General features: G+C 42.7%; 1 protein-coding gene across 1 annotated transcript in view; it reads left to right on the plus strand.

Moving 5' to 3' along the window:
• The window catches only part of PKD1L3 (polycystin 1 like 3, transient receptor potential channel interacting), an 80,764-nt gene that overhangs the window by 4,852 nt on the left and 63,284 nt on the right, over positions 1-12,628 (plus strand). The window contains exons 4-5 of the mRNA XM_060397841.1: positions 9,949-9,998; positions 11,640-11,888. Of these exons, the coding sequence (XP_060253824.1) occupies positions 9,949-9,998; positions 11,640-11,888 (299 nt within the window). The remainder of the gene's footprint in view (positions 1-9,948; positions 9,999-11,639; positions 11,889-12,628) is intronic.

Below are 12,628 nucleotides of genomic sequence, written 5' to 3' on the forward strand. Positions count from 1 at the left end.
TTGGCAATTTGATCTCTGGTTCTTCTGCCTTTTCTAAAACCAGCTTGAACATCAGGGAGTTCACGGTTCACGTATTGCTGAAGTCTGGCTTGGAGAATTTTGAGCATTACTTTACTAGCATGTGAGATGAGTCCAATTGTGCGGTAGTTTGAGCATTCTTTGGCATTGCCTTTCTTTGGAATTGGAATGAAAACTGACCTTTCCCAGTCCTGTGGCCACTGCTGAGTTTTCCAAATTTGCTGGCATATTGAGTGTAGCACTTTCACAGCATCATCTTTCAGGATTTGAAACAGCTCAACTGGAATTCCATCACCTCCACTAGCTTTGTTCATAGTGATGCTTTCTAAGGCCCACTTGACTTCACATTCCAGGATGTCTGGCTCTAGATTAGTGATCATATCATCATGATTATCTGTGTCATGAAGATCTTTTTTGTACAGTACTTCAGTGTATTCTTGCCACCTCTTCTTAATATCTTCTGCTTCTGTTAGGTCCAGACCATTTCTGTCCTTTATCGAGCCCATCTTTGCATGAAATGTTCCCTTGGTATCTCTAATTTTCTTGAAGAGATCTCTAGTCTTTCCCATTCTGTTGTTTTCCTCTATTTCTTTGCACTGATCGCTGAAGAAGGCTTTCTTATCTCTTCTTGCTATTCTTTGGAACTCTGCATTCAGATGCTTATCTTTCCTTTTCTCCTTTGCTTTTCTCCTCTCTTCTTTTCACAGCTATTTGTAAGGCCTCCCCAGAGAGCCATTTTGCTTTTTGCATTTCTTTTCCATGGGGATGGTCTTGATCCCTGTCTCCTGTACAATGTCATGGACCTCATTCCATAGTTCATCAGGCACTCTATCAGATCTAGGCCCTTAAATCTATTTCTCACTTCCACTGTATAATCATAAGGGATTTGTTTTAGGTCATGCCTGAATGGTCTAGCGGTTTCACGTACTTTCTTCAATTTGAGTCTGAATTTGGTAATAAGGAGTTCATGATCTGAGCCACAGTCAGCTCCTGGTCTTGTTTTATTGACTGTATAGAGCTTCTCCATCTTTGGCTGCAAAGAATATAATCAGTCTAATTTCAGTGTTGACCATCTGGTGATGTCCATGTGTAGAGTCTTCTCTTGTGTTGTTGGAAGAGGGTGTTTGCTATGACCAGTGCATTTTCTTGGCAAAACTCTATTAGTCTTTGCCCTGCTTCATTCCACATTCCAAGGTCAAATTTACCTGTTACTCCAGGTGTTTCTCAGAGAAGGCAATGGCACCCCACTCCAGTGCTCTTGCCTGGAAAATCCCAGGCAAGAGTAGGCTGGTAGACTGCGGTCCATGGGGTCGTTAAGAGTCAGACACGACTGAGCGACTTCACTTTCACTTTTCACTTTCATGCGTTGGAGAAGGAAATGGCAACCCACTCCAGTGTTCTTGCCTGGAGAATCCCAGGGACAGGGAAGCCTGGTGGGCTGCCGTCTATGGGGTCGCACAGAGTCGGACACGACTGAAGCAACTCAGCAGCAGCCAGGTGTTTCTTGACTTCCTACGTTTGCATTCCAGTCCCCTGTAATGAAAAGGACAGCTTTTTTGGGTGTTAGTTCTAAAAGGTCTTGTAGGTCTTCATAAAACCGTTCAACTTCAGTTTCTTCAGTGTTACTGGTTGGGGCATAGACTTGGATAACTGTGATATTGAATGCTTTGCCTTGGAGACGAGCAGAGATCATTCTGTCGTTTTTGAGATTGCATCCAAGGACTGCATTTTGGACTCTCTTGTTGACCATGATGGCTACTCCATTTCTTCTGAGGGATTCCTGCCCACAGTAGTAGATGTAATGGTCATCTGAGTTAAATTCACCCATTCCAGTCTGTTTGAGTTCACTGATTCCTAGAATGTCGACGTTCACCCTTGCCATCTCCTGTTTGACCACTTCCAGTTTGCCTTGATTCATGGACCTAACATTCCAGGTTCCTATGCAATATTGCTCTTTGCAGCATCGGATCTTACTTCTATCACCAGTCACATCCACAACTGGGCATTGTTTTTGCTTTGGTGCCATCCCTTCATTCTTTCTGGAGTTATTTCTCCACTGACCTCCAGCAGCATATTGGGCACCTACTGACCTGGGGAGTTCCTCTTTCAGTATCCTATCATTTTGCCTTTTCATACTGTTCATGGGGTTCTCAAGGCAAGAATACTGAAGTGGCTTGCCATTCCCTTCTCCAGTGGACCACATTCTGTCAGACCTCTCCACCATGACCCGCCGGTCTTGGTTTGCCCCGCAGGCATGGCTTGGTTTCATTGAGTTAGACAAGGCTGTGGTCCTAGTGTGATTAGATTGACTAGTTTTCTGTGAGTATGGTTTCAGTGTGTTTGCCCTCTGATGCCCTCTTGCAACACCTACCCTTTTACTTGGGTTTCTCTTACCTTGGGCATGGGGTATCTCTTCCCGGCTGCTCCAGCAAAGCACAGGTGCTGCTCCTTACCTTGGAGGAGGGGTATCTCCTTACCGCCGCCATTCCTGACCTTCAACGTGGGATAGCTCCTCTAGGCCCTCCTGCAGCCACCGCTCCTCGGGTTGCTCCTCCTGGCCACTGGCCCAGCCTCGGGGTGGCTCCTCAGGGTCACCGCCCCTGGCCTCGGATGCGCAGTAAATATCCTTTACATTCTATTTTGTTTAATCTTAGTGTTGCAGACTTTGATTTCATTTTATATAGGTCTGTTTTCTTGGTATTTTTTTTGGCCATCCTCTTTTCACGTATGCCCAAATAAAAGGCAAGTTGTTTTTTTTTTCCCCCGACAATGTTTTCCATCAAAAAAGTCTTCTTAAAATCCTTGTAAAGTCTTTCAAATCATAGTATGCTCAATTTTTTATTTTTGAAAAATAATATTTCTTTCAGTGACCTCAGTCAGTATCAGTGTGGGCTGATGATAGAGATCGCCTGACAGAACGGGTAAAAAAAGAAATTTAAAGTGGACCAAGTAATAGTCTTAAGAGTAGGAGCTCACAGCTTCAAGGATTAGGTGTCCTTGTCAACTAGCCCCTCAAGTTTCCTTTTAAAAAGTAATTTAGAAAGTGTTCTTTAAAAAACAAGAAAGAGTATTCTTGTAGAGACATTTTCTCATCTAGGGAGAATATATTTCTAAAGAACAAATGTAAAAATCAACTTTTCTGAATGCTTTGTAAATGGGTGCTTGTGAGTTAGGGGAAAATATAATGATATAATTCAGTAAAGTTCAGTCTCTCAGTCGTGTCCAACTCTTTGCGACCCCATGAATCGCAGCATGCCAGGCCTCCCTGTCCATCAAGTAAAGATGAGATATTTTGGAAAACTTAATTCTGAAATTTCTTCTGGTTATAATTAAAGCAGTGATGTTGAAGATGCATTTGAGAAGTTTGGATAAAGCTATGTCTTGAAGTTTGAGTTTCAGATGGAGCAAAGCCTCTAAATTTATATACTACTTTGTATAAAGTGATTTTAACTATTCCTTTGTAAAACTAAATTATTAATTAAGTGTACATTTGATGTCTCACATATACCCTTCAAGTTTATATCATCAAATTTGCTCAAAAATAACTTTTTAAAAAATGTCCTCATTGAGAAAAGAGATTGTCTTGTGTTTTTTCGATGTGTGGGCCTTTAAAAAATTCTGTGTCACTTTACTAAGTTTCACGTCAATGCATCTAATTGCTCTGAGAATATTCGTATAGTGGGTTATCATCTTCTTTCTCTCCCATTGTTTTTGGCTGCCCTGGGGCTTTGTTGCTGCACAGGCTCTTCTCTGGCTGCAGAGAGCGGGGGCTGCTCCTAGTTGCGGTGCGTAGGCGTCTCGCTGCGGTGGTTTCCCTTGTCACGGAGCACAGGCTCTAGGGTGCACAGCCTCTGTGGCACGTGGGCTCAGGAGTTGTGGCGTAGGGCCTTAGCTGCCTCGTACCCGGGTCCTCCAGCCCAAACCAGGGATCGAACTGGTGTCTCCTGCATTGGCAGGTGGATTCTTTCCCACTGAGCTGCCAGGGCAGCCCTGGCTTTCTTTAAGTAACAGGTGTCATTCTTGCCTTGCTCTGTGCTTTCTTGTTCTAATGCTTCCTTGTTACTTTTGCCTTTATTGAAATCTTGTTTTTCAATAGTTTTTAATTCCTTATCTTCAAGAAGTTGTGTCTACATTCCTATGCCTATGCTTTTCTAATTGTCAGACTCAGGAATGACACAGTCTCTTTGAACTCTCATCTGCTTAAAGGAACATAGTACAGGTTAATTTCCACCCCCCCACCCTCATTCCCTAGATCTTGTTAGTATAACTATGGGTTTTATTCAAGTTATAGTTATATTAAATAATTATACAGTGTCAACTTTAAAAGGAGAACAACATGAAAGTTGTGAGTTTAGTTTTTCTTTGGGGCAAAATGAGGACTATAGCCCAGGAGACAGCATCTCAGTTAGTTTTAAGAAACTGTCAAAGAGGTAGGGGGCAAGGTCAGTATATGTGATCTTGGTGAAGGGGAAGAACATGCAATCAAGCACTTTTTTTCTTTTTTTTGCAGAAGGTTTCTGCTAGCAACAAGAGTAGTCATCACCCGGCAGGATTTTTTTTAATATGAGGAGTGTTTTTTTTTAATATGAGGAGATATCAGAATTGGGCTCATAAAATCAGTTTGCAAAAATATCTAATTGTCTGAAGACCTGCCAGTTTTTCCCAGAGCACAGAGCGCCTCATTTCTGCTCTGCATCCTGAACTCCTTTCACTGGGTGTTGAAAATCAACAGCTGCAGCTGCAGATGATTTAATCCTTATAGATGGCAGTTTGCCAGTTTGTAATTGACAAGAACTTCTCTTAAGAATAGTTTTTTCTTGCTTTTATCACAGCCAGGTATCCAACAATCCTTTAGAACTTATTTCTGTTTTAACTGGTTTTATATTTGTCACCAACCACTTGGTGCCATGACTTCACACTTCTAGTGATTAATTTCATCTCACCTCTATTCCAGTTATTTTTTCACAGAAGAGCTATTGGTGGAGTGAAACTTGTGAATAATCAAAAGGAGTCTTTCTTGTGCCTTCCCAGTGTTGCTGTTCAGTTGCTTGGTCGTGTCCAGTTGTTTGTGACCCCATGGACTGCAGCTTGCCAGGAGGCTTCCCTGTCCTTCACCATCTCCTGGAGCTTACTTAAATTCATGTCCATCGAGTTGGTGATGCCATCCAACCATCTCGTCCTCTGCCGTCCCCTTCTCCTCCTGCCTTCAGTCTCTTCCAGTGTCAGGGACTTTCCTAATGAGTCAGTTCTTCACATCAGGTGACCAAAGTATTGGAGCTTCAGTTTCAGCATCAGTCCTTCCAGTGAATCTTCAGGACTGATTTCCTTTAGGATTGACTGGTTGGATCTCCTTGCAGTCCAAGGGACTCTCAAGAGTCTTTTCCAGAACCAGAGTCCAAAAGCATCAATTCTTTGACACTCAGCCTTCTTTATGGTCCAACTCTTACATCCATACATGACTACTGGAGCTTTGACTACAAGGACCTTTGTCAACAGAGTAATGTCTCTGCTTTTTAATATGTTTTCTAGGTTTGTCATAGCTTTTCTTCCAACGAGCAAGCGTCTTTTAATTTCATGGCTGCAGTCACCATCTGCAGTGATTTTGGAGCCCAAAAAATAAAGTCTCTCACTGTTTCCATTGTTTCCCCATCTGTTTGCCATGATGTGATGGGACCAGATGCCATGATCTTAGGTTTTTGAATGTTGAGTTTTAAGCCAGATTTTTCACTCTTTTCTTTCACCTTCATCAAGAGGCTCTTTAGTTCCTCTTTGCTTTCTGCCATAAGGGTGGTGTCATCTGCATATCTGAGGTTATTGATCTTTCTCCCAGCAATCTTGATTCCAGCTTGTGCTTCATCCAGCCTAGCATTTCTCATGATGTACTCTGCGTAGAAGTTAAATTAGCAGGGTGACAATATACAGCCTTGGTGTACTCCTTTCCCAATTTTGAACCAGTCCATTATTTCATGTCTGGTTCTAACTGTTGCTTCTTGACCTGCATACAGATTTCTCAGGAGGCAGGTAAGGTGGTGTGATATTCCCATCTCTTTAAATTTTCCACAATTTAGTGTGATCCACACAGTCAAAGACTTTAGCATAGTCAATAAAGCAGAAGTAGATGTTTTCTGGAATTCTGTTGCTTTTTCTATAATCCAGCAGATGTTGGCAATTTGATCTCTGGTTCCTTTGCCTTTTCTAAATTCAGCTTGAACATCTGGGAGTTCTCGGTTCACGAACTATTGAAGCATGGCTTGGAGAATTTTGAGCATTACTTTGCTAGCATGTGAGATAAGTGCAATTGTGTGTTAGTTTGAACATTCTTTGGGATTGCCCTTCTTTGGGATTGGAATGAAAACTGACCTTTTCCAGTCCTGTGGCCACTGCTGAGTTTTCCAAATTTGCTGGCATATTGAGTGCAGCACTTTCACAGCATCATGTTTTAGGATTTGAAATAGCTCAACTGGAATCCCATCACCTCCACTAGCTTTTTTTTGTAGTGATGGTTTCTAAGGCACACTTGACTTCGCACTCCAGGATGTCTGGCTCTAGGTGAGTGATCACAGCATCGTGGTTATCTGGGTCATGAAGATCTTTTTTGTATAGTTCTTCTGTGTATTCTTGCCACCTCTTCTTTATATCTTCTGCTTCTGTTAGGTCCAGACCATTTATGTCCTTTATTGTGCCCATCTTTGCATGAAATGTTCCCTTGGTATCTCTAATTTTCTTGAAGAGATCTCAAGTCTTTCCCATTCTATTGTTTTCCTCTATTTCTTTGCATTGTTCACTTAGGAAGCATTTCTTATCTCCCCTTGCTGTTCTTTGGAACTCTGCATTCAGATGGGTATATCTTTCCCAATGTTAAAGGAAGATTTTCCCCAGACAATTTACTGATCTAATAGGCTATTATTCAGTGACTCATGACAACATTCACTCTAGCAGATAGGAGCTCTGAAGAGCTTTACAAGGGGAGAGATTTTTATAGACAGAAATGAGCAGGAGCAAGGGCATTATACTGGGCATTTGCTGGTTGGTTAAAACAGGGTTGCTTCCCTTATGTGGAGCAAGGGGAAGTCTTGGAGCTCTGTTATATAAGTTGTGCTGGGCAGGTGGGTGCTGACTAGTTGAGCATGGCCTTCCTTCCCTGGGAGAGCCATTTGCTAATGTGGGGCTTAGTGTGAGTGACTCCATCTTGGGCCTGATCTCATTACTTTAACATCAATGAGCCATATGTTAGCAGAGTGTACAGTTAAAACATAGGATCAATTGCTATAACAGAGGCCAAAATGGTAGCTTAAGTAAAACAGATGTTCATTTCTTTTTTGCATAACAGTCTGAGGAAGAACTTAATGGCTGAAAGGATAGCTCCTTGGTTGACAGGACCCAAGTGCTTCCTTGTTCTGCCATCAACTTGTAGCATCTATCTCATGTCTATAAAAGCTGTTTCTTCGTCCAGAATTCTATGTTCACATTCTAGCAAATGGGAAGGAGAGATGAGAAAGTTGAGGGATGGGAGACAGGAGGCTGATCTTTCTTTTTTTTTTCCTTAAGGGCATAGCCTGGAAATTGCACCTGTTACTTCTCATATCCCATTGGCCAGAACCAGAACTCATGTCTGCACCATAGAGCAGGGAGGACTGGGAAATATAGTCCTTAGCTGGGCTACCAGGTTCCCATTAAAGAAAGGGGAGAGAGAATAGCCAACACACTCTGCAGTGAATGTGATACAATTCTTTCCTCATAGTCTTCTCCTCAAAACTCTGTAGACATGATTCTCTTGTTTTTTGGCATTTAATGCTATAGTGGAAAAGACTAAGGCTAAGGCTAGCTACCCACCCCACCTTTTTTCCTGGTAGACTTTTTTTACCCTATCAGATTGCTTGTAGAATTTTTTTTAATCCTGTACTACAGAAATTTTCTTAGCATGCATTTAGATTGCTTTTCACTGATTTTTGCCTAGAATGTGATGTTGCATATATACATCTTTCTCAGTTCAAGAAAATTTTATTCTGTTCTACCCATTTATCCCTCTCTCATTTGCGTTGGTTTATGCCCTGAGAAATACCAATTATCTGTGTGCTCTCCTGCTGGTTTCTACCCTCCATATCTTTCCTGTCATTCTTCTAAGTGAAAAGATGGTTTCCTATTTATCACTCTTTCTGTTGCATTCGGAGAAGGCAATGGCACCCCACTCCAGTACTCTTGCCTGGAAACTCCCATGGACGGAGGAGCCTGGTAGGCTACAGTCCATGGGGTCACTGAGGGTCGGACACGACTGAGTGACTTCACTTTCACTTTTCACTTTCATGCATTGGAAAAGGAAATGGCAACCCACTCCAGTGTTCTTGCCTGGAGAATCCCAGGGACGGGGCAGCCTGGTGGGCTGCCGTCTATGGGGTCGCACAGAGTCGGACATGACTGAAGTGACTTAGTAGCAGCAGCAGCAGCAGCTGTTGCATTCTGAAAGAACTCCTTATGCTTATCCTGTGTACCACCATTTGCCTTTTCCACCTTAGTTCTGCTCTGTGTTACCTCCAATGTGGATCTTAATTTTTCTGTAGCATTTCTGGTGTTCTTGAAGTCCTCTAATATAATTTATTCCTCTTTTAATCTCTCTTATGCATATTACCTTCAATTGGTTTATCTTTAAGAATTTCTGTTTGGTGGCATGGCCCCAAAAAAATGACTTTGTTTCGATCAAGGATGTTAAACAGCCTCCTGAAATATTTTTCTGGATTTTGCTGTTGATTTTTAGAGCTGTCGTTTCCTCTGAGTCCTTTGGAGTCAGTTTCTGGGTTCTAAACTGCTATTCATAGGCTCCCTTTTAGTCTTTGTTTTTTTTTTTTTTCCCTTTAGGCAAGATCTGTCAAAAGACATTTGTCTAAGACTAAGAATTGGATCACTCTGAAGTTTAGCAGCCTGTTGGTTTTATTTCGTGGTCATAACCCCTTCTCAGATAAGCAGTTGATGTTCTATGTCAGTTTCCTGTTCCCAGCAAGCTGTCAGCCTAATGGCCCTACTCTGAGGTGATGTTTTTCTCAACTCTGCGTATACTGGTTTAACTTTCACGTCACGGGATATTATTAAATCCAGTCTCCAGATGAGAAAACTAAGCGGTTAAGTCATTAAGGCTTCATCATAAGTCTCAGTAAAAGGCAAACCAGCTCTGGACCTCAGGTCTTTGACTCAGAATTCAGTTTCTACAGTCTTTCTTACTTCTGTTCATCTTGATAGAAAAACAGGGCAGTTGATCCGAAGAGCATCTCAGAACCGTGTCCTGCCCCAGCAGTGGTAGCTGCGGTGATTTTGCTGCTAAGCGTACATACCAGCCTTATGAACATCAAAGGGAGTGCTCTAAGAAAAGAAAAGAGGGCAAAGTGGACTTGCTGTGGTCAGGTCAGTGTGCATGGGTCCAGACACTCATGCTTTGAAAGAAATCAACTTAAGTTCATAGCAAATAAGCATGGTAATATCCAGATACTGCCTTCAAACAACAGTTTTCTTACTGGAAAAATGTGGAAAGAGAATAAAGACAATAACGGTGATCTGGTAAAATGCTGTAAATGATCATTTCCCAAGTCTGTCAGAGATATGCTCTGATTTATTGAATAAGAGCTCTTTTTTGGTAAAATTATGAGGCCGATATTTCTGCGGTAATATTTATATTCTGGCAACTTTATGATTGATCTGATATTTTCATACAGAGGATCTGGGTCTTGGAAGAGTAAGCGAAGAGATGAGACATTAGTAATGTGATGCTTCTGCTCCAGGAATCTGGCTTTCTACAGATGGAGCAACAGTAGGAAATCAGCACTTTGGCTTCCTACATAAAACAATTTGCATTGTTTTCAGAAACAAATAATCTTCAAGCAAAATAGAAATATTTCTATCCTAAGCCTTTCCCTTGAACATAATCAACTCTTTTTCCTATAGGAGACACTCATCTTTCAACCACATGTCACCAGCCTGCTCAGGCTAACATGGTAAGTACTTCACCACAGTGCACACCTTGAAATGTGGCTCCCTTCGTCGTTCTTGGTGGGTTCTGCCAGAACTCTCCTCTGTCTCCTAGAGGGCTCTGGATATAGTTTTCGAAGAAGGAAAGGAAAGTACTTAGGTGCAGCAAAGAATCAGGTCTGGTGGATGCTTTATTAAAGAAAATTTTAAAGCCTTTTTGGCTATGATGTTGGTATAATTATTTGTTGGTCGGTTGTTGATTTATTCCCTACTTCATCCCAGAAAGGATCTGTGGCATCTTATCAAAATATATGCTGTGCAATAACATTTAAAACAATTTTTTTAAGGAAAAAGAAAGAAATTTGAGTGAAAGGAAAACAGTGGTAGGAACTCTGCATAATCGATAAAATTTCACCTTCAAGGGACTGCTGTGGCAGTCCAGTAGTTAGGGCTCCATGTTTCCACTCCAGGGAGCTCAGATTTGAACCCTGGTTGGGGAACTAGGACCCCACAAGCTGTGCAGCAAAGCATACCCACCCCCCCGACAAAAATTTACCTCCAAGAAATTTCTCAGCCTTCTTGCCGCTGTGTCCTATATTGTCTAAATATAGATGCACATTTACTTGATCTAATATTAACTGCAAAATATGTGTTTCTAGCAGCGTGAAAGAAGGAAAATAGAGATGAAGTAAATACCCTTTAAAGCAGCATCTCCCAAGTGATGTTCTGTAAAATAACAACCAGCATTGCTTAAAAGAAGGAAAACAAGCAAAGGTTTATGCCTGTAGGACTTCTCTGAGCCTTTCAGCTGCCCAGGCCTCAGCATCTGCACTGCGATCACACCCCAGCCCACACCACCGTCATCTCCCATCTAAGCTGTGCATCCGCCACCTCTTGGCCCCTTCCTGCCCGTTCCCAACCCAGCAGTGCGAGGAGTCCTTCAGAGCAGAATTGGATCACGCCCCTGCTCCTCGAAGCCCTTAGCATCTTCCCCGCTCAGACTGAGTAAACTCAGCCTGTTGTCACTGGCCTGACCCCAGTGCTGTCCTCACCCCCACCCCCAGGGGCTCCCTGATCACCCCGGTCCCCACTTCTGCTCATCTAGCCTCCTCGTTCCTCAAAGCCAGCAAGCTGTGGCCTCAGGACCTTTGCACCCCTCAGCTGTCCTTCTCCAGTGCATTGGCAGAGCTTTCTCTCCCCACTTCATTCAACTGTCAGCAAGAACACCCTCTCCTGACAGCCGAGCACCTTTCCTCTTTATCTGCTTACTTTTTTGTGTGTGTGTTTTTTTAACTTGATTCAGTACACGAATCGTGTATCTGTCACCACCATGAAAATGGAGGCTCCATGAGGCAAGAACTTGGCTCATTTTGTTCACTGCTGTGTCCTTGGTTCCCCAGAACATTACTTAGCACATAGTAGATGCTTAATTATAATTTAGTGAATGAGTGACAGTAAGCACAGGAATATAAATTGTGGCTCTTAAAGAGGATAATACGGTATGCCACTTTCTCTAGACTGTGCACAGGATCTTTTTGAGAGAAATGCCTGTTAATATCGTACAGGATGTGGGGATTCTAGAGCAATTTTAGAAGCACTTGCCTTAATTATTCATCATTTAGGAAAATCATATTCAGCCTTCTCCTTTGCGGGTTTTTATCTTCTAGTCCAAGACCCTGTGCCATCATCTCAGCCCATTTCCTTCGGTGCCACCTGAAGTCACACCGCAGGGGGTGTCAGTCACGCCGGCACCTACCAGCAAGCCTCTCCCTCTGACACCAGAGCTCCCCGGGCCTGGATCTGTAACACATGCTGGAAAAGCTCTGGAAGAAATAACTTCAAGCCCCAAAGAGGACTCACACCCAAGCGTCTTCACCAGTCACCCACAAGTACCCTTTCAGAATGCACCTGATCAGGTGAGTGTGGAAAACTGAAGTCACAGCCAGTCACCCTTGTGACCCTGAAAGAGCCCTTTTTTACCCTTTCCTTCTATATGGTGATGCTTCAGGAAGATGCTGCTAGGAAGGAGCTGTTTTCACCCTTCACCCCTGAGCAGAACATAGGAATGCCTGACAATGATGGGGTTCAGGGCAGGTTGCCCCAAAACGTGCCACTGTGGCAACCTGGGTTATCTCAAGCTGAAGACAGTTAAGGCCCAACAGACTCAAGAAGAACTTTTTACCTCCCACTTCACCGCCTGAAAGAAATTAGATTAGGAGCTCGAACCAGGAAAAGAGCTATTAATGTTACCACAATCAATTTTCTTATATCAGAAAAACTTCTCTACATGGTGTGACAAGCATGCATTTACCAGACCTTTCCCCTTCCCATCTTTCTGTGAATGTCTTCCTCCACTCCGAAGTCCCAGACCCCTGGCCCCTTCTTAGCTCAGGATGGGATCTGAACCTCAGTGGCCTGTCTGTGAAACTCCCATCTTTGGGACTCCCATACATACGTAATTATATTTGTTTCTCTCTTGTTAATAGGTTTTATGTTGGCTTAATTATTAGCCCAGCTGAAGAAACTGGAAGGGAAGAAGGGAAAAGGTTTCCTCTCCTAACAGACAAGCCTGTATCCCAATTCAGAGCTAAGCAAGTCTATGGAAATATTCCACAATGGGTTTTATACACACTTCAGGATTTAATGTCTTATTATT

This window comes from Ovis aries, chromosome 14, assembly GCF_016772045.2.
Source record: "Ovis aries strain OAR_USU_Benz2616 breed Rambouillet chromosome 14, ARS-UI_Ramb_v3.0, whole genome shotgun sequence".
NCBI classification, from domain to species: domain Eukaryota; kingdom Metazoa; phylum Chordata; class Mammalia; order Artiodactyla; family Bovidae; genus Ovis; species Ovis aries.